This window comes from Xiphias gladius, chromosome 24 (assembly GCF_016859285.1).
Source record: "Xiphias gladius isolate SHS-SW01 ecotype Sanya breed wild chromosome 24, ASM1685928v1, whole genome shotgun sequence".
Lineage (NCBI taxonomy): Eukaryota > Metazoa > Chordata > Actinopteri > Istiophoriformes > Xiphiidae > Xiphias > Xiphias gladius.
In genome coordinates this window covers 19,018,939-19,036,971 of record NC_053423.1, presented here as the reverse complement: position 1 = coordinate 19,036,971, position 18,033 = coordinate 19,018,939, and the positions used below count along the sequence as shown (strand labels likewise).

The 18,033-nt window shown below is 40.7% G+C and overlaps 1 protein-coding gene across 1 annotated transcript in view; it reads left to right on the top strand.

Moving 5' to 3' along the window:
* The first annotated feature begins 939 nt into the window (after positions 1-939).
* Positions 940-18,033, top strand: part of crybg2 (crystallin beta-gamma domain containing 2) — a 41,279-nt gene continuing 24,185 nt past the window's right edge. The window contains exons 1-5 of the mRNA XM_040121888.1: positions 940-1,397; positions 7,489-7,594; positions 12,158-12,187; positions 12,627-12,779; positions 13,589-16,296. Coding sequence (XP_039977822.1) covers positions 1,198-1,397; positions 7,489-7,594; positions 12,158-12,187; positions 12,627-12,779; positions 13,589-16,296 — 3,197 coding nt within the window. The 5' untranslated portion in view covers positions 940-1,197. The remainder of the gene's footprint in view (positions 1,398-7,488; positions 7,595-12,157; positions 12,188-12,626; positions 12,780-13,588; positions 16,297-18,033) is intronic.

Genomic DNA, 18,033 nt, shown 5'->3' with positions numbered 1-18,033 from the left:
AAAAAGAAAAAAGTTTGGTTTGGAAGCCTTACTGTTATTTATTGACTATTAACTGTATCAGTCCATTCATAGACATTTCCTTGTCAAACAGGTAACACACACACACACACACACACACACACACTGATACTGACTTTTACTTGTCATACAATGGCTTTCTGTCTGTGATTGGATTGAGCCAGCTGGTAGTGCCATCGTGGGGTAGAGTGAGCCACATGCCTGTAAATGTGTGTACAGGCCGGCCCGGGTGCCTGCGTGCCCTTTAATCAGATCTGTGATCAGGTTGCAAACTGCACAGCGACAACCAGATGTCGCCATTGATCCATTGAGATTGCACACACGGATGTTTTAAAATTGTAGGATATGGAAGATACTTAATCTATAAACTGCTCCGGGCGGATGCCCATTTCAATTCAGTCATCAAACATGAAAATTATTTTTTTATTATTATCGGTACATTGAATTATTATCTGTTGTCCTGAAGGTTTCTAAATTGTGTCCTTGCAAGCGTCCCCAGGGAATTCCCAGCAAGATGAGGGATATATATAAGTTACTATACACTCACACACACACACACACACACACACACACACACACACACACACACACGTATATATATATATATATATACAGTTGACATCATACCTTATAAATATTGCAAACTGGGAACTAAAAACTTTGAAAATGAAACCATAACTATCTGTAAAAATTAAATATTAAAACAACTCAATCAACTTGGACCAAGGAGAGCGCGTGTATGTGCATTATCTAAGGCCCTTGTTCTTGACAATGAAAACTTCATGTATGAATCCCTACACCGTCTTAAACCCCGACCCATTAGGGCAGTAAAACAAATGAAATGAATAACTTTCGAATGTTTTTGTTTATATTATTGCATAATGTAGTAGTGGGCCAAGAGTCATCAGAGAGCAGTGTCACTGGGAGGCTGACTGGGTCATGGGTGTGGCTCCTCCAGGGCGTGCCTGCCCACCTGGGCTCTGCCTGCCGCACAGAAAATGAAGCTGCAGGAGCCGCTGTCCCCTCTCGACAGGTGCCATCCGTGCGGTGTTTCGTCCAACTCCGCGACCCTTTGCCTCGGCTGTAAATGAGCCGATCGTCGCGGCGGGAAGTGGACGTGACTCCCCTGCAGGGCCGCTAGACCTCCTCTGCCCCTCGGCGACACCTCGCCCGGTGGACATGGCGAAGAGGGGTTCACCCAGAAGGTCGCTGAAAAGTTTGTTCGCCAGGAGCGAGGCCAGCCTGGACGAAGCGGCGGGGAAGGACGTGGGCAGAAACGGGGGGGAGAAGAAGAAGTTCGTATTCTACAGGTTGAGGAAAAAGTTGAAGAGCGGCTCTGCCCCCGAGAAGTCAGCTAATGAGAGCCGGCAGGTGCTCAGGTATGTTCGCAGAATGCGGAGCTGTTGAAACTGGGGTACCTGACTCTCCTGCACAGGCATGAAGACTTTCCACTCTTCATGCCTGTGCATGTGGTCATATGGCTTCACGTGGAGGAGCAGCTTTGTGAGATTTTAGCAGGCTCTTAAGCTGCAGCTGGCCCACGGCTGCTCCAATTTTTCCTGCCACCTTTTTGTGGTAAACGTCCTTTTAAAACACATCGTTCAGGCAGTTTTAAATGAGCCCATGTTGCTGTTGTAGTCTTTATCTTCCTACAGCAGTAATGCACGAACTGTATGTATCATCTTGCGCGAAGCTTTGGGCTCTTGGTATGAACTGGTACTTTTATCAGTTGAGCCTTCAGCACGGTGACTGGATCAGAGAGCTCTCATTGTGCAATAGGCAACTCATCAGCCAGTGCAGAAATTTTACCAGTGTTTTATGAGATCGGGGTATGATAGCTGAAGAAGGATTATTTTTCAACACCATGTCGTGCCAATTTCCCTAGATTTACCCTGACCCTGGAGAAGATTTGGTGATTTAGAGAGCCCAAGAGGACACTGCTGTCGAGACAGGACTGTTGAAAGGCAGACTGTGAAATCCAAGAAATGCAGTCAGTTCTTTCAGTCATTGTGTAATCCTGCTAAAGAGCATGTGAATTGTGACATTAAACATTTTTTGCTTTCTCTGAGAGTTTGCAGAATCCATGAGGGACATAGCTTATGAACAGTTTTAGAAAAGTCTTATTTTTTACTTGGGTGTATTTTAGCCTTAACATTAATGGGCATTTAATGTTTTTAGCTCAAAATTCTCTTTTGTTACATCATTTGAGGGGGACCACCAAAATCTCTCTGTTACTCCATTCATGAACCTGAAAACTGTGTGTTCAAAGTAATTAGAGGTGAAACGATCAGGCAACTATTTTCATAATCTGTTAATCAGCTATTTTCTATGTCATAATGCCCCAAATTCTCTGGTTCTAGCTCCTTGAATGTGATTATTTACTGGATTTCATAGTCTTTTATGATATAAACTGAGTATCTTTGGATTTTGGATTGATAGTTGGCCAAAACAACCAGTTTGAATGATTCCACTTTGGTTATAGGAAACTGTGCTTGACATTTGTTACTATTTTTCAGACACTTTAAACACCAAACGATGAATCGATGCATTGAGAAAATAATTTCTTCGTCACTTCTTCATTAGCAGCGCTAATGTTAGTGATTTAAATGGAATTGCACACACAATAGCAAGACAAAGAGTGACTGCAAAGAACTACAAGGAGGGTGAAAGAGATGTCATGTGCTGCAGGTAAGTTGTTTTACAGCTAAGCAATAAACGGAGCTGGAACAGAGCTAGACCAACCATCTGGCAAATTGGGATTTGCTCTTTTGTAAACAGCAAAGTCTGCTCGACAAACAATACAGTAATCAACTTAAACTTTTTGATCCTTGAACAAGGATCACTGTTTCTCAATTACTATCAATACATTCCTGTTTAGCCACTATTGGCAGATAAGTAGATGCAGATCTACGCAGTACACATGAGAACCAATAGTGTCAGATCCGTAGTGCTAACTAATTTAGAAAATGTAAAGTACTGAAGGACTCTTTATGTTGCTTTACTTCATCAATGATATCAGTGGACTGTACTCATGAAGCTGATAAACACACCCGATCCATCTTTTGCTGTCAAAACTTTGAATGGGGATAAATGGGGATAAGACTTTACTTTCCGGTGTTGTGTAACATGTGAAAGCATCATTTAGGGACCACCACCACTATGGTCCCATAGCATCACACAGTAATGTGTTACCCGATATAGCTTTTACGTTGTCACCACTTGCAGTCTAGGCTAAACACAGGTCTGGGTTGATGTGGGTGTAATAGTCAAGTGCAACTTAACCTTGGAGTCTACGGAGGCGTCTTTTATAAAACGCAGTAGGGAGTTGAACAAAACAGCGTCTCCACTGGCCATTTAGCAGTGTTATACTTGCAAGAAATACAGATCCAACACTTCAAAAATTCAATTTGAATGTCTTAAACCCTATGTTAAACCATCATATTGTTCTAAAATGTTTTACAAAGGAGTAACACGCAGTGTACTGTTTAGGCCCCATATACTGTACACAGGTGAGGCAGTGGATGAGCCACCGGTCACATGCCAGGCCAATGTAATCATGTTTTTCATGTGCTTGTAGACCAGACTGACGGACAGCTTGTGTTTGCGCAGAATAAAAATAAATGACGGGCTGACACTGCGAGAACCGCCTTTGCAAACAAGAGCTGCACACAAGGGTTACCCTAAGGCTGAGTTCAAGTAGGGATAAAGGATACACACTCAGTTTGAAATATTAAACAGTAACCTACAACAAGCTTCCAGTGATACATTCATATTAATTTCTAGGACAAAAGTACAATAAATAAAAAACGGGATGAAAGAATAACGGGTATTTTTTTTTTCTTAATAGCCTCTTATCCACTCATTGTCAGACAAAATCCCTTTTTGAAAGCGTTAATGAGCTATTGTATGAGCTTGTCTATTAAAGTAATTTGCAGTGTATGAATGCTATTGACACTGTAGACAAATGTCCTAGATCAGCGAGTCCAGACACAGACAAAATCTGTGTTTTGTTAAGGATTTAGTTTTTATCCATGTCCAGGGTTTTAACTGGCAAAGATTTGAGGATTTCAGGGTCTTGGCATTTCATACGGTTCAAGGCGATGTCAAAGTCACGCTGGGCTTTTATTTTGAAACTTTATCCCCGTCGTATGAAAGTACAGAGGGAACACTCAAGTCTCCTTTTCAAACAAGTCGATAGCACCCAGAGCGTTCGCTTCTGGCATGGGTTGTCGGGCTCCTGACTGGAGCCGTGGATTAGTGGAGACACTGTAGAGAAACTTGCAACTCCACATGCCTTTTGCATTGTAAACAATTGAGTATAAAATGAGTCACTGTATTGTGGAACCTGTTACATGTGTCCACGAAGTGTAATGAAGCTAACACTGTGGTTATATAAACTGAGCTTACCGCACACTTCTGAGTAGAAACACTTGATTATCCTCTCAGAATACCAGCGGAATGAACTATTACAGTACTGGAACGTACTGTGGTCTGTAGTCAGTGAATGAGGGGGTGAGTTAAGTGGAAAGAAACTATCTCTTTATGAAAGCATAGTGTGTTTTCATATGGTTACCTGGGTATGTTGAATGATAAGGGGCTGAGATGGAAAAAGGACATTTTTAATAATTGATTTACATTTAACAGGCAAGAATTCACTGGCTTGGGCTCATCAAATGTGACAATACCGTCTGTGTTATATTACTGATAAAGGAATATCTTTGGATTTTGGACTTTTGATAATCTGAAAATATATATGGGCTGATAGTTATTGTCTTACATAAACACATCTTATTTATTTATTTATTTTTAATGAATTGTGACCACGATTTTTAATTGACACACACCAATACCGATCTGCAATAAGCTGATATTGGCTGATATATCAATAAATAGCCAATTTATGGCTTTTGTTTTGGTATATAGACTCAATGAGCAGTCAGTTAATCAAAGAATAAAGGCTAAAATAATCAATAATGGAAATAATTAGTTGCTGCCCTAAAATGATACATGTCAGAGTGTACTGTAGTCTAAACAGCCTGCTGATATCTACAGACCCAAGCAGTCCCTGCAGGTCTACTGTAGTCGAGTTCATTTATATATGTTCTATTCAGTCCATTTTTCTTAAACAGGGGTATTGATTCCAAAATTGCACCACGGTTTAAAGAATTCCTGAGATGACAACGTAAAGTATCAGTCAGACAAAAGATATAGATGATCCCTTGATCAATGGAGGGATCATTTCTGTCTCTGCAAAGAGTATTTAGTCATTTATTTGCAAAATTATTGATTGGCAGTAGTGTGTATTCCATTGCCTTGGTGAAAGGAGCTTTGAAAAACCTTAAGGGAAATCATTTTTGAGTTTTAAAAGGCATAATTATTGATTCCCATGATTCACAGCACATAATGAAGGGGACAGCATTATATTTGACCTGGAGTAAACTGGAGTCCTGACATCAGGTAGTTGTTGCTCATAAAGTGACAGCTGTTTTTTTTTGTTTTTTTGTTTTGTTTTTTTTTTCCATTAGAATGAAAAAGGTAAACATTGACTTTCATATTCTTTTCCTTTCAGTGACACTTGTGTCAAGTGAAAGTATCATGGTGAACCGAAAAAAAAGTCAAATTAAATTGCATTTAAAGCCCGATTTAAAAATGTCTGTGTGGCAAAATAGTCGTGAAATAGCTTTCCTTTATAGATTATAACTGTAAAACAGAAAAGGGTGACTTACTGTACATAGTTCTCTGTTATCTCCCTTAGCTCCTGGAAATGCAAGTTGCAAATTTGAATGAGATAACATGCATAGCCATGCGCACAAGGTAAAAAAAGACTGTTGGAAAGTCTGGAGACAGATGGCGTAGTGAATAAACCTGGCTCTCCAAAAGTTTCCAAAAGCCTATTTTGGCCCATTTGCATAAAGAAGATGTGTGGTTTATGCTGTAGCAAGAGTTTGTAGATAATACGCAAATGCGTAATCTTCGCTGGAATAGGCCTCACTTTTGCTCCCTCCCTCGCTCACCCTGTAGCAATGGTTGAATACTTTCACCATAACAACATGTCTCACTAACAGTCTTGTTCTAATCCAAACGAACACTCTCGCATTTAACTGCACAGCCGAAGAAGGTACAGAAGGGACTTTCATCACTGTTACATCCTGTTGAACTTCATCCAAATCAAGACATTCATAACAATGATTATTATTTTTTTAATTTTTTTTTTTTCCACTGTCGGATGTTGTAAGTTCATACATTGGAAGGCTTTGAATGTTTCTGGGTACCCTTTGTCTTTACATGTAAACACCTAGGGACACAGATATGACTCATCCTCTTACCCCTGGACAACTTTTCTACAAAGAGAAGAAAAAAAAAAACCCCAGCTTATTTGTCTCACACACTGCAGCTGTTAGTTACTGAGTTAGTTACCAGGCTGTTGTCATGCATTAAAAAGGACGAATACACAACTTTTTGCATGCATTTGTGTGTCTACATGAGCCTGTCAGATTATATAGAAGAGTGTGATGCTGCATTAGGCTCGTCAACCAAAAAAGCACTGGAACACCTATATGTGTACAGAAAAAGGTGAATCTCCTACCTGCACAACAGCAGATGAAATTGTGTGCATGTTTACTGTGTGCACACATGAATATGCACAGTTGTTGAAATCTTGGGAAGAATGGGCTATAAACTGTGGCGTTGCTATGAATGTTTGCTTCTCATTTGGTTTCCTGTTTCAACAGCCTGCGTGTATAAAGAGACTTTTGAACCATTTGTCGGATGTGACGACAGGTCGTGACTGTTAATGGAGCCACTGTGCTGACTATGAAGACCCTAATCAGGCACACACTGACGCCAGCATTCCAGGACATGACTCGGAAATTAATGTGAAAGACTGAACAATGCAGTTCAGTTCCCAGTCAAGTCTTTATGTTCATATATTTTTTCCCTGATGGCATAATTAGTCCTTGTTCCAAACAAACGTCAACAAGACGGAACGCCGTTCTAAGGAACGGAACCTCGCACTTGGCGTAGCCGGTTCTATTCCACATTCCCTAAGAAGTGATTCACCGTTTTATTTTGATAAGCAGAATATTTTCCCTCTTAACTATTGTAATGCACATACAGGATGAAATAGTTGTACAGCTTTCCACAAGTACCATCTCATTGCAGCAGTATACTGTGCTGAACATGGACCAAAAACAAAAGAAAATTCTGGTATTTGTGTTACCAAGCATTGGTACCCATTTGTGTTGTATATTGACTCATTAAGTAATCGCAAAAGATCATCTCTGTTCGTATAACTTAAAAAAAAAAAAAAAGTTGGCTGTTTGACCAAACATTGCTTCAAAGCTCAGATTAGTTACATTTCGTTCGATTGTGGGAAAACATTCAAAAATTCAATTTGAACTGATCATATGTTGAAGTAGATTCCGTAAGAAGCGACGACTAATTTCACGTTTCTAACTCTGTCCCCCTCAGTGCCGCGGAGCCCAGTGACGCTGCTGAGGATGGAGAGGCTTTGGGTGACAACAACGTCTCGGACAACAAGAAGTCTTCTCTTTATGCCACCGCACCCAGGTCAAAGGTCAGTAAAGCTGTTTTCACTGTTAACCTCTTTTCACGGGTAGTTATTAAAAATTTGGGAAATTTACCCTTTTTTCAGCGTTTAGGTATTTCAGACAGTGCGGTCAAACAGCACAGAATTTTGACTGGATCGTAACGAGAGTGTGTTAAGATTCTGTGTGTGTGCATACAAAGTGGGTGTTTCAGCAAGTTACATGCCCACAAGGCTATAACTTGTGCATTCAAAGTAGTTATCGGGTTTACTGGAACCCGATATACATTATTTCACAGTTTTACAGTCACACGTAGACTCAGCCTTCCTCTTACTCCTTTTATGCTCCGTACAGCGAACAACTTAGTCAACAAATATAAAAAAATGTCAGCGTTTGTTATCCATATTGTCAGAGATATAATCAATTTTACTTTTACTGACTAATAGTAAATTGTATGTCAGTCATAGTAATAAGCGCCACTTTGTAGCAATGGTTGAAATCTTTAACCATAACAACATTAGTCTGAGTTTGCAAGAAAGGTTTGAGTTTAGGTGTGAACATGTGCTAAAGAAATACATGCCCACATAACTGTTTGACTCTGTGTCTGTGGGTCACACTAAAATATTGTGATAGTAAAGTGTCATAAATTAAGCAAAGAATATTACTTTGGGTATAGCAAATTCACAATACACTGGTTACAATATGTTTGACAGAATCAAATGGACGCTTTATTTGTACTGATGGGTATAACTTACAATGTCTCAAAGGCTTCGTATGTCACCGTCATTATTGGTTTCACACCCTTCCCAAGTTATAAACAAGGAAAATTCATAAAAGAGAACCTGACTTAAAGAAAAAAATTGGAAGAAAATGCAGGGGAGGCAGTTTCAAAATGGATCCTCTTTCCTCTGATGGCTGGGGGCGCAGCTGTAGGTGAGAAACGGCGATAATGAAGATTGAAAAGAATTGTAAATTGTAACAGTTTATACACGAACATAAATCAACATACAGTAACAACTGTTCTAACATTAAACATTTTATGCAAAAGCTAAATAGACAGTTGTACCAATACCAAGAGAGATGAATATAAAAGGTTTAAAAAAAAAAAAAGAATTTTCATAAATAGATAGCCAATAAACAGGAGAGGGAAGCTTAAAACAGTTAAAGTCAGAGATCTCAACTTGCACCATGCTTCCAAGAATCCAGCAAATCAAGCTTCAGGCAAAATGTTTAAGATTATTGTTTACTAGATTCTTGTTTATTACTTCTCAACGTCCCAACTGACTCTTGTTTGACAGAACCAGCAATCTGATCTGGCTTAAAGCAGGTAACTGTTATGAATTTTATTGTATAATATGTTTTTTCCCTATCCATAAACGTGCAAATGCAGTCTGTCTAAAGGCACGATGCTAAAGTTAGACTATCACTGTTATTTTTATTTTGAGTGATTATGAACCCGAACCACTTGTCTGTGGTGAAATCCTTTTTTTCTGTGTGCGAGGCGGAGAGGGAATTCATTTGTACAATGCGAAATATGTTTAGTCACCCTGGGGATCATCATTAACGAATGAGAAATGTGGGCTTTAATTACATGCTACCATTATCCTGGCAATTATAAGCAAAAAAAAAAAAAAAAAATATGACAACCTTAAATCTGTCAACCTTAGCAATCAAAAGGTTTTGGCTGACTGCCAGACTTGCTAACCAGTTCTAAAACATACTCATCCCTTTTCTGGTTAAGTGTTACCAGGTTCGTCATCGGTTCAGAACACTGCTACAGCTGGGATTATTTCCGCCATCCCCCAAGGTCTTTGAGTCCGCATCCTCCAAACATGGAACAGCGGTTAACTCTTAAGGCCATGAAATGGCCCCCTGATTTAAATGAGCCAAAAATACATTCCATCTAATGGTATAAATGGAATAACATAAATCACATATTATATATTCCATGTAGGTTCAATATTTTGGTTGGTACAAGTAATAGTGTCACACTATTTTCTTATCCATATTAGTGTCGTCCATAAATGCGTACATAAACTGTTTAAAATTTAAGGTCTTCTTTTATCACCCCTAAAATTGATGCGTACATATATGTGACAATGTCTTTCATATTTCTGTCGTGGGTGTACTCATAGCTCTCTTTTTTTTTTTTTTTTTCCTCTCAGATTGCATAACAGACCTGTAGGTTTTCTCCCAGCACCCTAAAGATAACTAGTCTGATCAAGAATATTCTTTGGGGTTTAAATTTCGTTTGTGATGGATGAGCCCCCTCTCAGGTGACTTCATGGTTCCCGTCTTCAGCGGTAGCTGAATCGCCACTGTGGTTTATAACATCTCCCTCAGGGTCTTGCCCACATAATTGTGACACTCACAAGGACGCGTTCACAGATAACTCTGATGTGCACTATGCAAAGAAGCACAATCATGTTTATCCGTTGTTATTATTTAACCATACTCATATTCTTGTAATCTCATCTGAGTTACAACCACAAGGAGACGCACAACTGACTGCATGTCGCCAACATACGGGACTCCTCTCTAGAGGGCACCATATAACAAAGAATGGCACATACAACACTTTGTCTGTACACACAGCCTGTTCAAGTTCAGTAAAGTCACCTGTGATTGTCTTTTCTTTATGTCTACAGGGCTACAGTTTGATTTTATCTGCATTACACTGGCCGTGTTTCCCCGCTCATGCCTGTTGTAGATATAATACAGAGTTGGACAGGGAAGCAGGTGAAATACACCAAAGACTTGTTATTCCCTCCAGAAGAGGGTGCCAGTGCTTTACCAAGCAGCAGAGCGGTGAAGCTCTGGCCGATTTATGATCCGACGACTTGTAGCTGACACCTGTGGGTCAGATGGCATGGAAAAATGATCTAATCCTGCTCAAAAGTTTTACTTCTTGAATTGTAATGAGTGTTATATACGGCACAGCCTTTGCTGACGAAATTCAACAGGGGGATGTAGGAACGCAGTAGATGTGTGTGTGTGTGTGTGTGTGTGTGTACAGTACCGTATGGTGTGTACTGTATGTATTTAGAACATATCTGCTTTCAAATGAAAGTGATGCTCAAAAATGTACAGTGACCAGAAGGTTCGATCGCTTACTATGCGTGTGAACAAATAATTCCACATGGGCTTAAAGCCTGATATAACCGATTTTTTTTTTTATAAAAGGACATGATAGTTCATGGCCGTAGGGCGGGCTAGAGCATTATCAGTGGATACCTTTTCAAAGGTTTTCCCATGTGGGAGGCAGACCTTGGTAGATGGACCCATGAGAAGTCATTTGAGGTGGCATGATGATCCAATTGATCTGTTATTGTATTTATCAGAAGCATTTAAAGGGTAAGATGAACTTATTCTATAGATGTAGAGTGTGACAAAAATGACCTTAGCCATTTGGGAAATGGAGTGTAGGTGTTGCGGAGTCTTTTTTTTTTTTTTACAATGTATGCCTGTTTGTGAACTTGTGTAGGAGCCTTATTAAATTTAAATAATAATGTATTTATTTAGAATCTTAACAATAAACCTTAGCCTGACCGGGTTCAGTGTACCATTGCTTAACAGCGGGTACTGTGGCTACAAGTGAAAATTATGAGATAATGGTCGATGACTAAAAAGTTATGTAACAGTAGTGAAGCAGAGAAGAGTCATAAAGTAAGGGTTCATATTATTGCTCATGAATTCAACTTTTTCGAATTCCTCTTTCAAAAGTTACATACCAGTAGTCTCTCTTTAATCTCAGAGTATTGTCTTTTTATGTCAAGTCAAGCTACAAGGACAAAGTTTTTTTAGCGGTAGGACCTTTGGATTCACATTGGTATAAATGAGTAAAAAGGTTTCACTGTAAATCTTTGTATCAGCGTTTTTGTGTGAATAACATATGCATGGAGACCCTTTTAATGCTGAATCTTACTGAAAACATACCTGCTTCAATGTACCAGTCTTAAGACGGTAAGAACTTAATGGATTTTTTTCGACACCCCACCGGCCCATGGATGTGGCGGGGTTTGTCCCGGTGTGCCCGATTGGCCACTGCTGTCCACCCACCGCACACTCAACTCAAGACTCCACTTTGATTGTTGTCTTTGCTTCTCTTACCTTTACAAACTATCCATCAAGAGAAGGGCAAATTCTTAGAGACACACCCAGTTCAAAATCTGACAGATGGCAGTGACAGACAGCTTTGTGTTCCATTCTCCCTCGTCATCACCGTTCGGCAAAGGATGAACACATAATCACAAGACTAAAATATCTGGAGATGACTGCGTGGGTTGTGCTAGGTGCTCCCCCGAGATACTGTGACGTCCCTTTTAAACGTTTGTTCTGCCAGTTTCAGTCAATAAAAGAGCATATTTTTGTAACAAGAAAGACACTAATGCTGTGTAATGATATAGATGTTTCCTGTGTCAGTTATACTGTGCATAAGGTATTTGCAATAAATATACCGTAGGCTACAGGAAGTATAATAAAAGTAGGACTATTTAACAGGAACTTTTACCAAGCTCTCCATTCCCAGTATCTGAAACAGCAGCTACTAGGTTTAGTAGATCGTGTTCTACAGGTTTTTCATTTTTTTTCAGGGTGGAGCAGCTTTTACTCCTCGGAATGAGGTCAGGATTTCAACTCCTTCTTGTTCTGTAAGAAATGCATATTCTTTGTGGTGGAATGGTTTTTTTCATTGTGCGATATCCTCATTCCTACCACTGGAAGAAGAAGTATTTTAAAGTTTGTAATTAACCTTTGGCAATGGCTTAAAAATTGTTAGGTATGTTTGGTATCTGTGGTACAATAGTTATGTATGACTGTGTTTATTAAAAAAAAAAGTAGGATTTGCGAATTCCCGTGCCTGATATTTCTGGGTATCTGGGATTTTATGTACAGGAAGCCACACTACATAACTAGATGCTTTTAGTAACAAGTTATATTTGCGTTAATAACTACCATGAAATTCTATGTCTTGCATTTTGCATTTCATTTATTTTCTCCATTGATCTTTCTCTGTATTTCCATCTTACTCTCCGTCCCTCCATCTTTCTCTCTTCCTCTCAGGGCAAACAGTTCAGCTACTCTGAGTTGGACCTCCGTAAGCCCAACAGGTTTGCTACTTTTTCCTTCGGTCGTAGAAAGAAGAAGAAGGATGAAGAGAATATCTCAAAGAGCACTTTTGGTCTTCATAGCCCAGGCGTTGAAGAGCAAGAGGAGGTAGGGGAGGTTTTCCTCGAATTCCTGTGTTATCCCTCATATCATGTATTATCATTATATTTATGTAATTGTCTCGATTACCATTGCAGAGCTAAGCATCTGTTTTTACAGAAGATGCATCTAGTCGTGATTTTTCCAAAACCCAGCACAAAGCAAAAAAGTAATTCCAACAGTTTTTAAGGTATTTCCTGAATCCTCAAAGACTTGTTCGCCATCTGAATCAAATAATATTCCATCTGCTGCATTATTTAAAAGATGTTTAATCCATTTTCCAAGTAGCAACTCAAAAAAAAAGATGGTATCCATGAATTACATAGTTCTATGATTTGTGCAACAGGCTTATTTATGTGTGTTGTTTTGTTTTCTTCCATTATTTTAATCATTATTTTACATTTTCATACTTAATAACACATTTCTATTTTTCTATATTATACTTTATACACAAGGAGAAATGTAGCTTATAACTACCAGCATTCTTGGTATTACGCAACAAAAAATTTGCAACTTTGGAAACAGTTTAAAACCATTTTCTTTTGATCAGTGGACAGAATATTTATTGATCCAGATGGTTAGAAGAGTCTTTAAGGATTGTAGAATGATCTTCTGGGTTTCAAAGATCAGCAGGGATTTATCTTTCAGAATAACATAATGCTCGGCTCTGTACCTCGAATGAAATGATAAAAAAAAAAAAAAGACTTAAACTTGGGTTAACTTTTAATTATCTACAAATGATTATTACGTCCCTCAAAGTGCTTAACTGCAAATTCTTCATTATCTCATTAGTGAAACCGTCAATGATCTTTTTATAGACTCCTCTGGACCTCAGTCAGATGGAGATGGATCATGCCACCGTGAAGATGATAAGTATGTCTCAACCAGAGCTTGACACCAGTGACACATTTGACATCCCTTCTCTTCCCCCGGTGGCCACAAACCAGTCAGGATCTTACTTCACTGTCACCAACCAATCGCAGTCAATTGTCACCAGAGGCACCCAGCCAGAATCAAAGGCTCCAGTCTCCAGTCTGGCGAACGGCTCCAGTCTTTTGAATGTGCACAAGGAAACGCTGCAAGCACCGGTGGCTTCCGTTCCTGAGCTCCAGCTAAATGATGAAAAATTGAACATTCCCGTTCACGATAACTCCCCCAAAAGTGTTGCCAAATCCCCTGCTCCTGTGACTGACACACAAAGCATCTCTGTTGTTGATACCCAGACTGCAGCTAGCCTTCCGGCTAGCCAGCCTCGAATCGTGCCTAACACCTCAAATCACAAAGCAGTTGTCGACGCAGTCTGCGCAAGCAACGACCCTTGTGATAATGATACCCTCAAGCAGTCTTACAGAAAAACAGAGATCTCTCTTACTGAATCCGTCAGAGATACATTATCAACCCACCAACCTGATGCCCCTGACATAGCTGACAGTAAAGCTCAAAGTGGTGAACCCTCCCTGACAAGCGTTGACTCCAAAACTGATGCCACAACTACAGCGTCAACCCCTGTTGCTCACCGTGACAATGACAACTCTGCTCTTAGCACAGTTTCTGCTGGCGTTAACGAAGGAGTCTCAGCTTCTCGCACTGAGCGATCTACTCCTGAAGCTGCCAAGAGTGTCACCACAACCTCGGCTGTTAGCAGTGAGAAGAATACTCATCCCTACAGTGAAGCTGTCATTTATGGAGCGTTGTATGAGTCACTTTTCCCCCAGAGTTTTACCTCCGAGATTATGTCATCCGTCTCAAACCCTCCATCTCAAATCTGTACCGAGATAAGACATCTGAACACCAGATCAGAGCCTGTCGTGAGTAAAACCCTTGATGACTGTCACACAGAAACTAATGTTGTCTACTCGTGCCTGTCCTCTTCACATGACCTTGCTGCTTGTAGAATGGATGATGCAAAAAGTAGTCATAACGACAGACGTGCCGACTTCAAGGTAGTTTCTTCTAATGAGAGCTCCGGATTTACCTCTTACCGAAGTTCTACTGCTGCTGATCTTCGAGCAGACACAGGCATCCACCACAGATATCTCCCTTCCTCTCTCGGATTGGCCTCTGAACCAGTTGGCAAAGACATCACTTATTCAGAGTTGACCCGCTCCCATTCAGAGGTGAAATCAGACAGTTTTAGCCTCATTCGCAACACTGTCAGGGCAGTCCCTGTGGTTCAAAACTCTGCCCCTCCCTTTTCTGACTATGTGACATCTCAAGGGACAGCTACTCAGGTTACTGACTCCAAACGGAGAGGGATCCTGGTCAAAGAGTTAGTCACTGACGAAGCCATCGCTGACTCTGGCTGTCCCTCTCCTGTCCCTGATAAAATGAGCGTAGTTAACAGTCTTGAGATAAAACTTGAAACGACAGAGTGTTTTTATGCCGCTTCTGCTTCTGGAATGACGGAGGGGTGTGAAGCGCCATTAAGCCCAGCATATCTGAGCGTGGGATCAGATGATGGCAGTGCCATGGAGGTCTACTACAGCGCTGAAGAGGATAACGCAGAGGAGAGCGGGGAAGAAGAGATGTACACGATGGATGAAAGAGAACAAATGTGCGTGGTAGACGGTATGAAAGAGATGGAGTGGGGGGAGATTTCAGAAAGAGGAAGAATCGAGGGAGATGAGGGAGATTTGAGGGTGGAAGTTGTTAAAATGCAAAATGAGGGAGGCAATATGGGTAATGAAGAAAAGAGAGAGGATCTCGATAGCCAAACTGAAGTGCAGGAACAGCTAAGACGTCAGAGGGCAGAAACTCAAGTGCACAAAACTAGAGCATCTGAGTTTGTTGTAAGCAATGATGCAAAAAGTCAGGAGAAAGAAAGAGAAACCATGGCAGTGCCACAGAAGAAAGAAGAGGGGGAGGGAGGGAGAAAGGAGGAGTTACTGGCCACACCGGTTCAGCAGGTGAACACGCTTATGGTATGCGAGGCTGCTCCACCCTCCAGTGGGCTGTGTGTGCAGGGGGAGTGGTCAGAGGGAAACTGGACCGAGGACTTGGAAACAGAAGACCACCTTAATGGAGAGAAGGAACTCCGAAGCCAGGAGATACAATATCTGGTTTTCAAGGACATCAGGAGTTCTGAGTATGAACACGCTGCCTCCAGTAACACAAGTGAGGAAGACGTGATCACACCCACATCTATAGGGGCTGAAGAGCAGATTTCACTGACTGCAGCTAAGAGAGGAGAAGCGAGCAAAGAAGGCATAGAAACCAGCATTAATGCTACCGCAGGTGCAGACACAGATACTTCTGCCAGAGCAGAGGTTGTCAGGGGCATTTTGACACACAGCGCTGAGCTGCAATCAGATGCCACAGAGAATGAACACGACAGGGCTACACACAGCAGTGAGTGGGTGGATACACTTACCCAGAGCACAGACAGAAGGAGGACAGTGCAAGAGCAGGCGGCAGTCGAGCTGTCAACGTTGAAGGCAGACCCACAACGCCCTGAGACCGAACCCGCAGAGGCGCTCTCAGAGAGACCCGAGAGTCCGGCAGAAGCCCAAGCTGACCTGCATCAGGGGTAAGTGACAGGTCTCACAATGTTGGAAAAGAAGTGCGAGTCTTTGTTTGAGTCCGGGGCTGCAGGTGTAATGGATTTTAAGCTCAACATAAATGAAGCATGTGAATGAACAGGGTACATTAAACAGTTCTCAAGTCTTTGTGTAACTAATAACTTGCTTTCCATAAAGTTCAAGTTTAGGGAGCATTAGGGGAAAGTGCAACAAGTGTGAGTTGTCTGAGAATGCCGTCATTTAGGAAATTGCAGCCTCTGTAAGCTACAGTGTAGGCAAGTACATCTATTGTCTTGGCAGCACCGTAAATAAATACGGTATTTATCTGATAAGGCCCCGACATGTGTGATGTCTAAACATTCCCTCAGCCAAAGAAGTTGGCAGCGGATGAGCTGCCTTGTTAACCAGCAGACCTGTCTACATACCTGCGTAGCTTTGAGCACACCCTTTTTTTTTTTAAATTAACCATGTGTTAAGTGATATAACCCAAGCTGGCTGATTTTGAGCCGTCGCCGTCACGAACCTTCATCTTGATGACCCGACCCGGGCTGATCTGTCCAACGAGCATTTATTAGTGCACACATCACATGTCATGATTCGCATGCAGTGTAGAGTTGGCGAGAAGAAGACTAGCAGTGAATTGGTTGGTTTTTCTCGTCCAGAACATTCGTTCAACTCTGAGCCATCCCTCAGCACAATGAGGGTGCAGTATTGATTTGCGGGGGTTTAACGATACAGTCAGCTCACATGTTGGAACAGTGCACAATACAGAGTTCACAACTGAATACACTCAGCATATTTTTTAATGAAACTTTAAGAAAAAATTGATAGTAAATTATTCCTTACTAAAAATGAACAAAATAAACCAAGCCTGATTTTTACAAGGAGATCTTCTCGAAAAGCTCAACATCTTGTCACAATTGGGATGATTATATAATGATTCAGCACTGTTTAATCTAAACTTTTTTCTGATTATTGATTGACTGTTTAGTTTTCAATGTCAAAAAATACTGACAAATTCACATCACAGGTTCCCTGAGCCCGAGGTGATGTCTTCAGGTCGCTTGTTCCGCAGTTAAAAACGCAAAGACATTCAGTTTTTACAATACTATGAAACAGAAAAAAAGCAGCAAATCTTTAAATTTCAGACGCAGGGACCAGCGAATGTTTGGCACATTTGGTTAATGCATTACTTAAATGATGAATCAATCATCAGAACTGTTGGTGAATATTTTTCTGTCGATTTATCAACGCACTGTTTCAGCTTTTGTCATGGTATGGATAAATACGACGCTTCTACTGGATGTATCTATCTGTTTCCCTCCTTGAACCAGCGGAAAGATGCGTCTAGCTGTGTTTCTGTGACATAATGTGTGCAACGTTCTGCATACGGATAAGCCACCGAAGAAAGAGAGAATGCCGGAGGAGTTTCTGAGACATCTCTTTTCATCCCTTCATGAAAACTATGTACTAATCTATTGTAGGTGACATGAATTCCAGCTGACCACTGCTACTGTTCCTCTTGAGGAAAAACAAACCAACATATAGTGGGTCAGTGTTTGACACTAAAAAATATAGATTTTGGATGGAATATCACTATCAAAAAGTCTGATACACTTTTTAATCATTAATGATCTAATGTATCAGGTGAGCAGTCCATGCAGTTTAAACACATTTCACACTGATTTCTCTCTGCATACGTTGTTCCTAGCTCTGCATACTTGATCCCACACCACTGCCTGCTT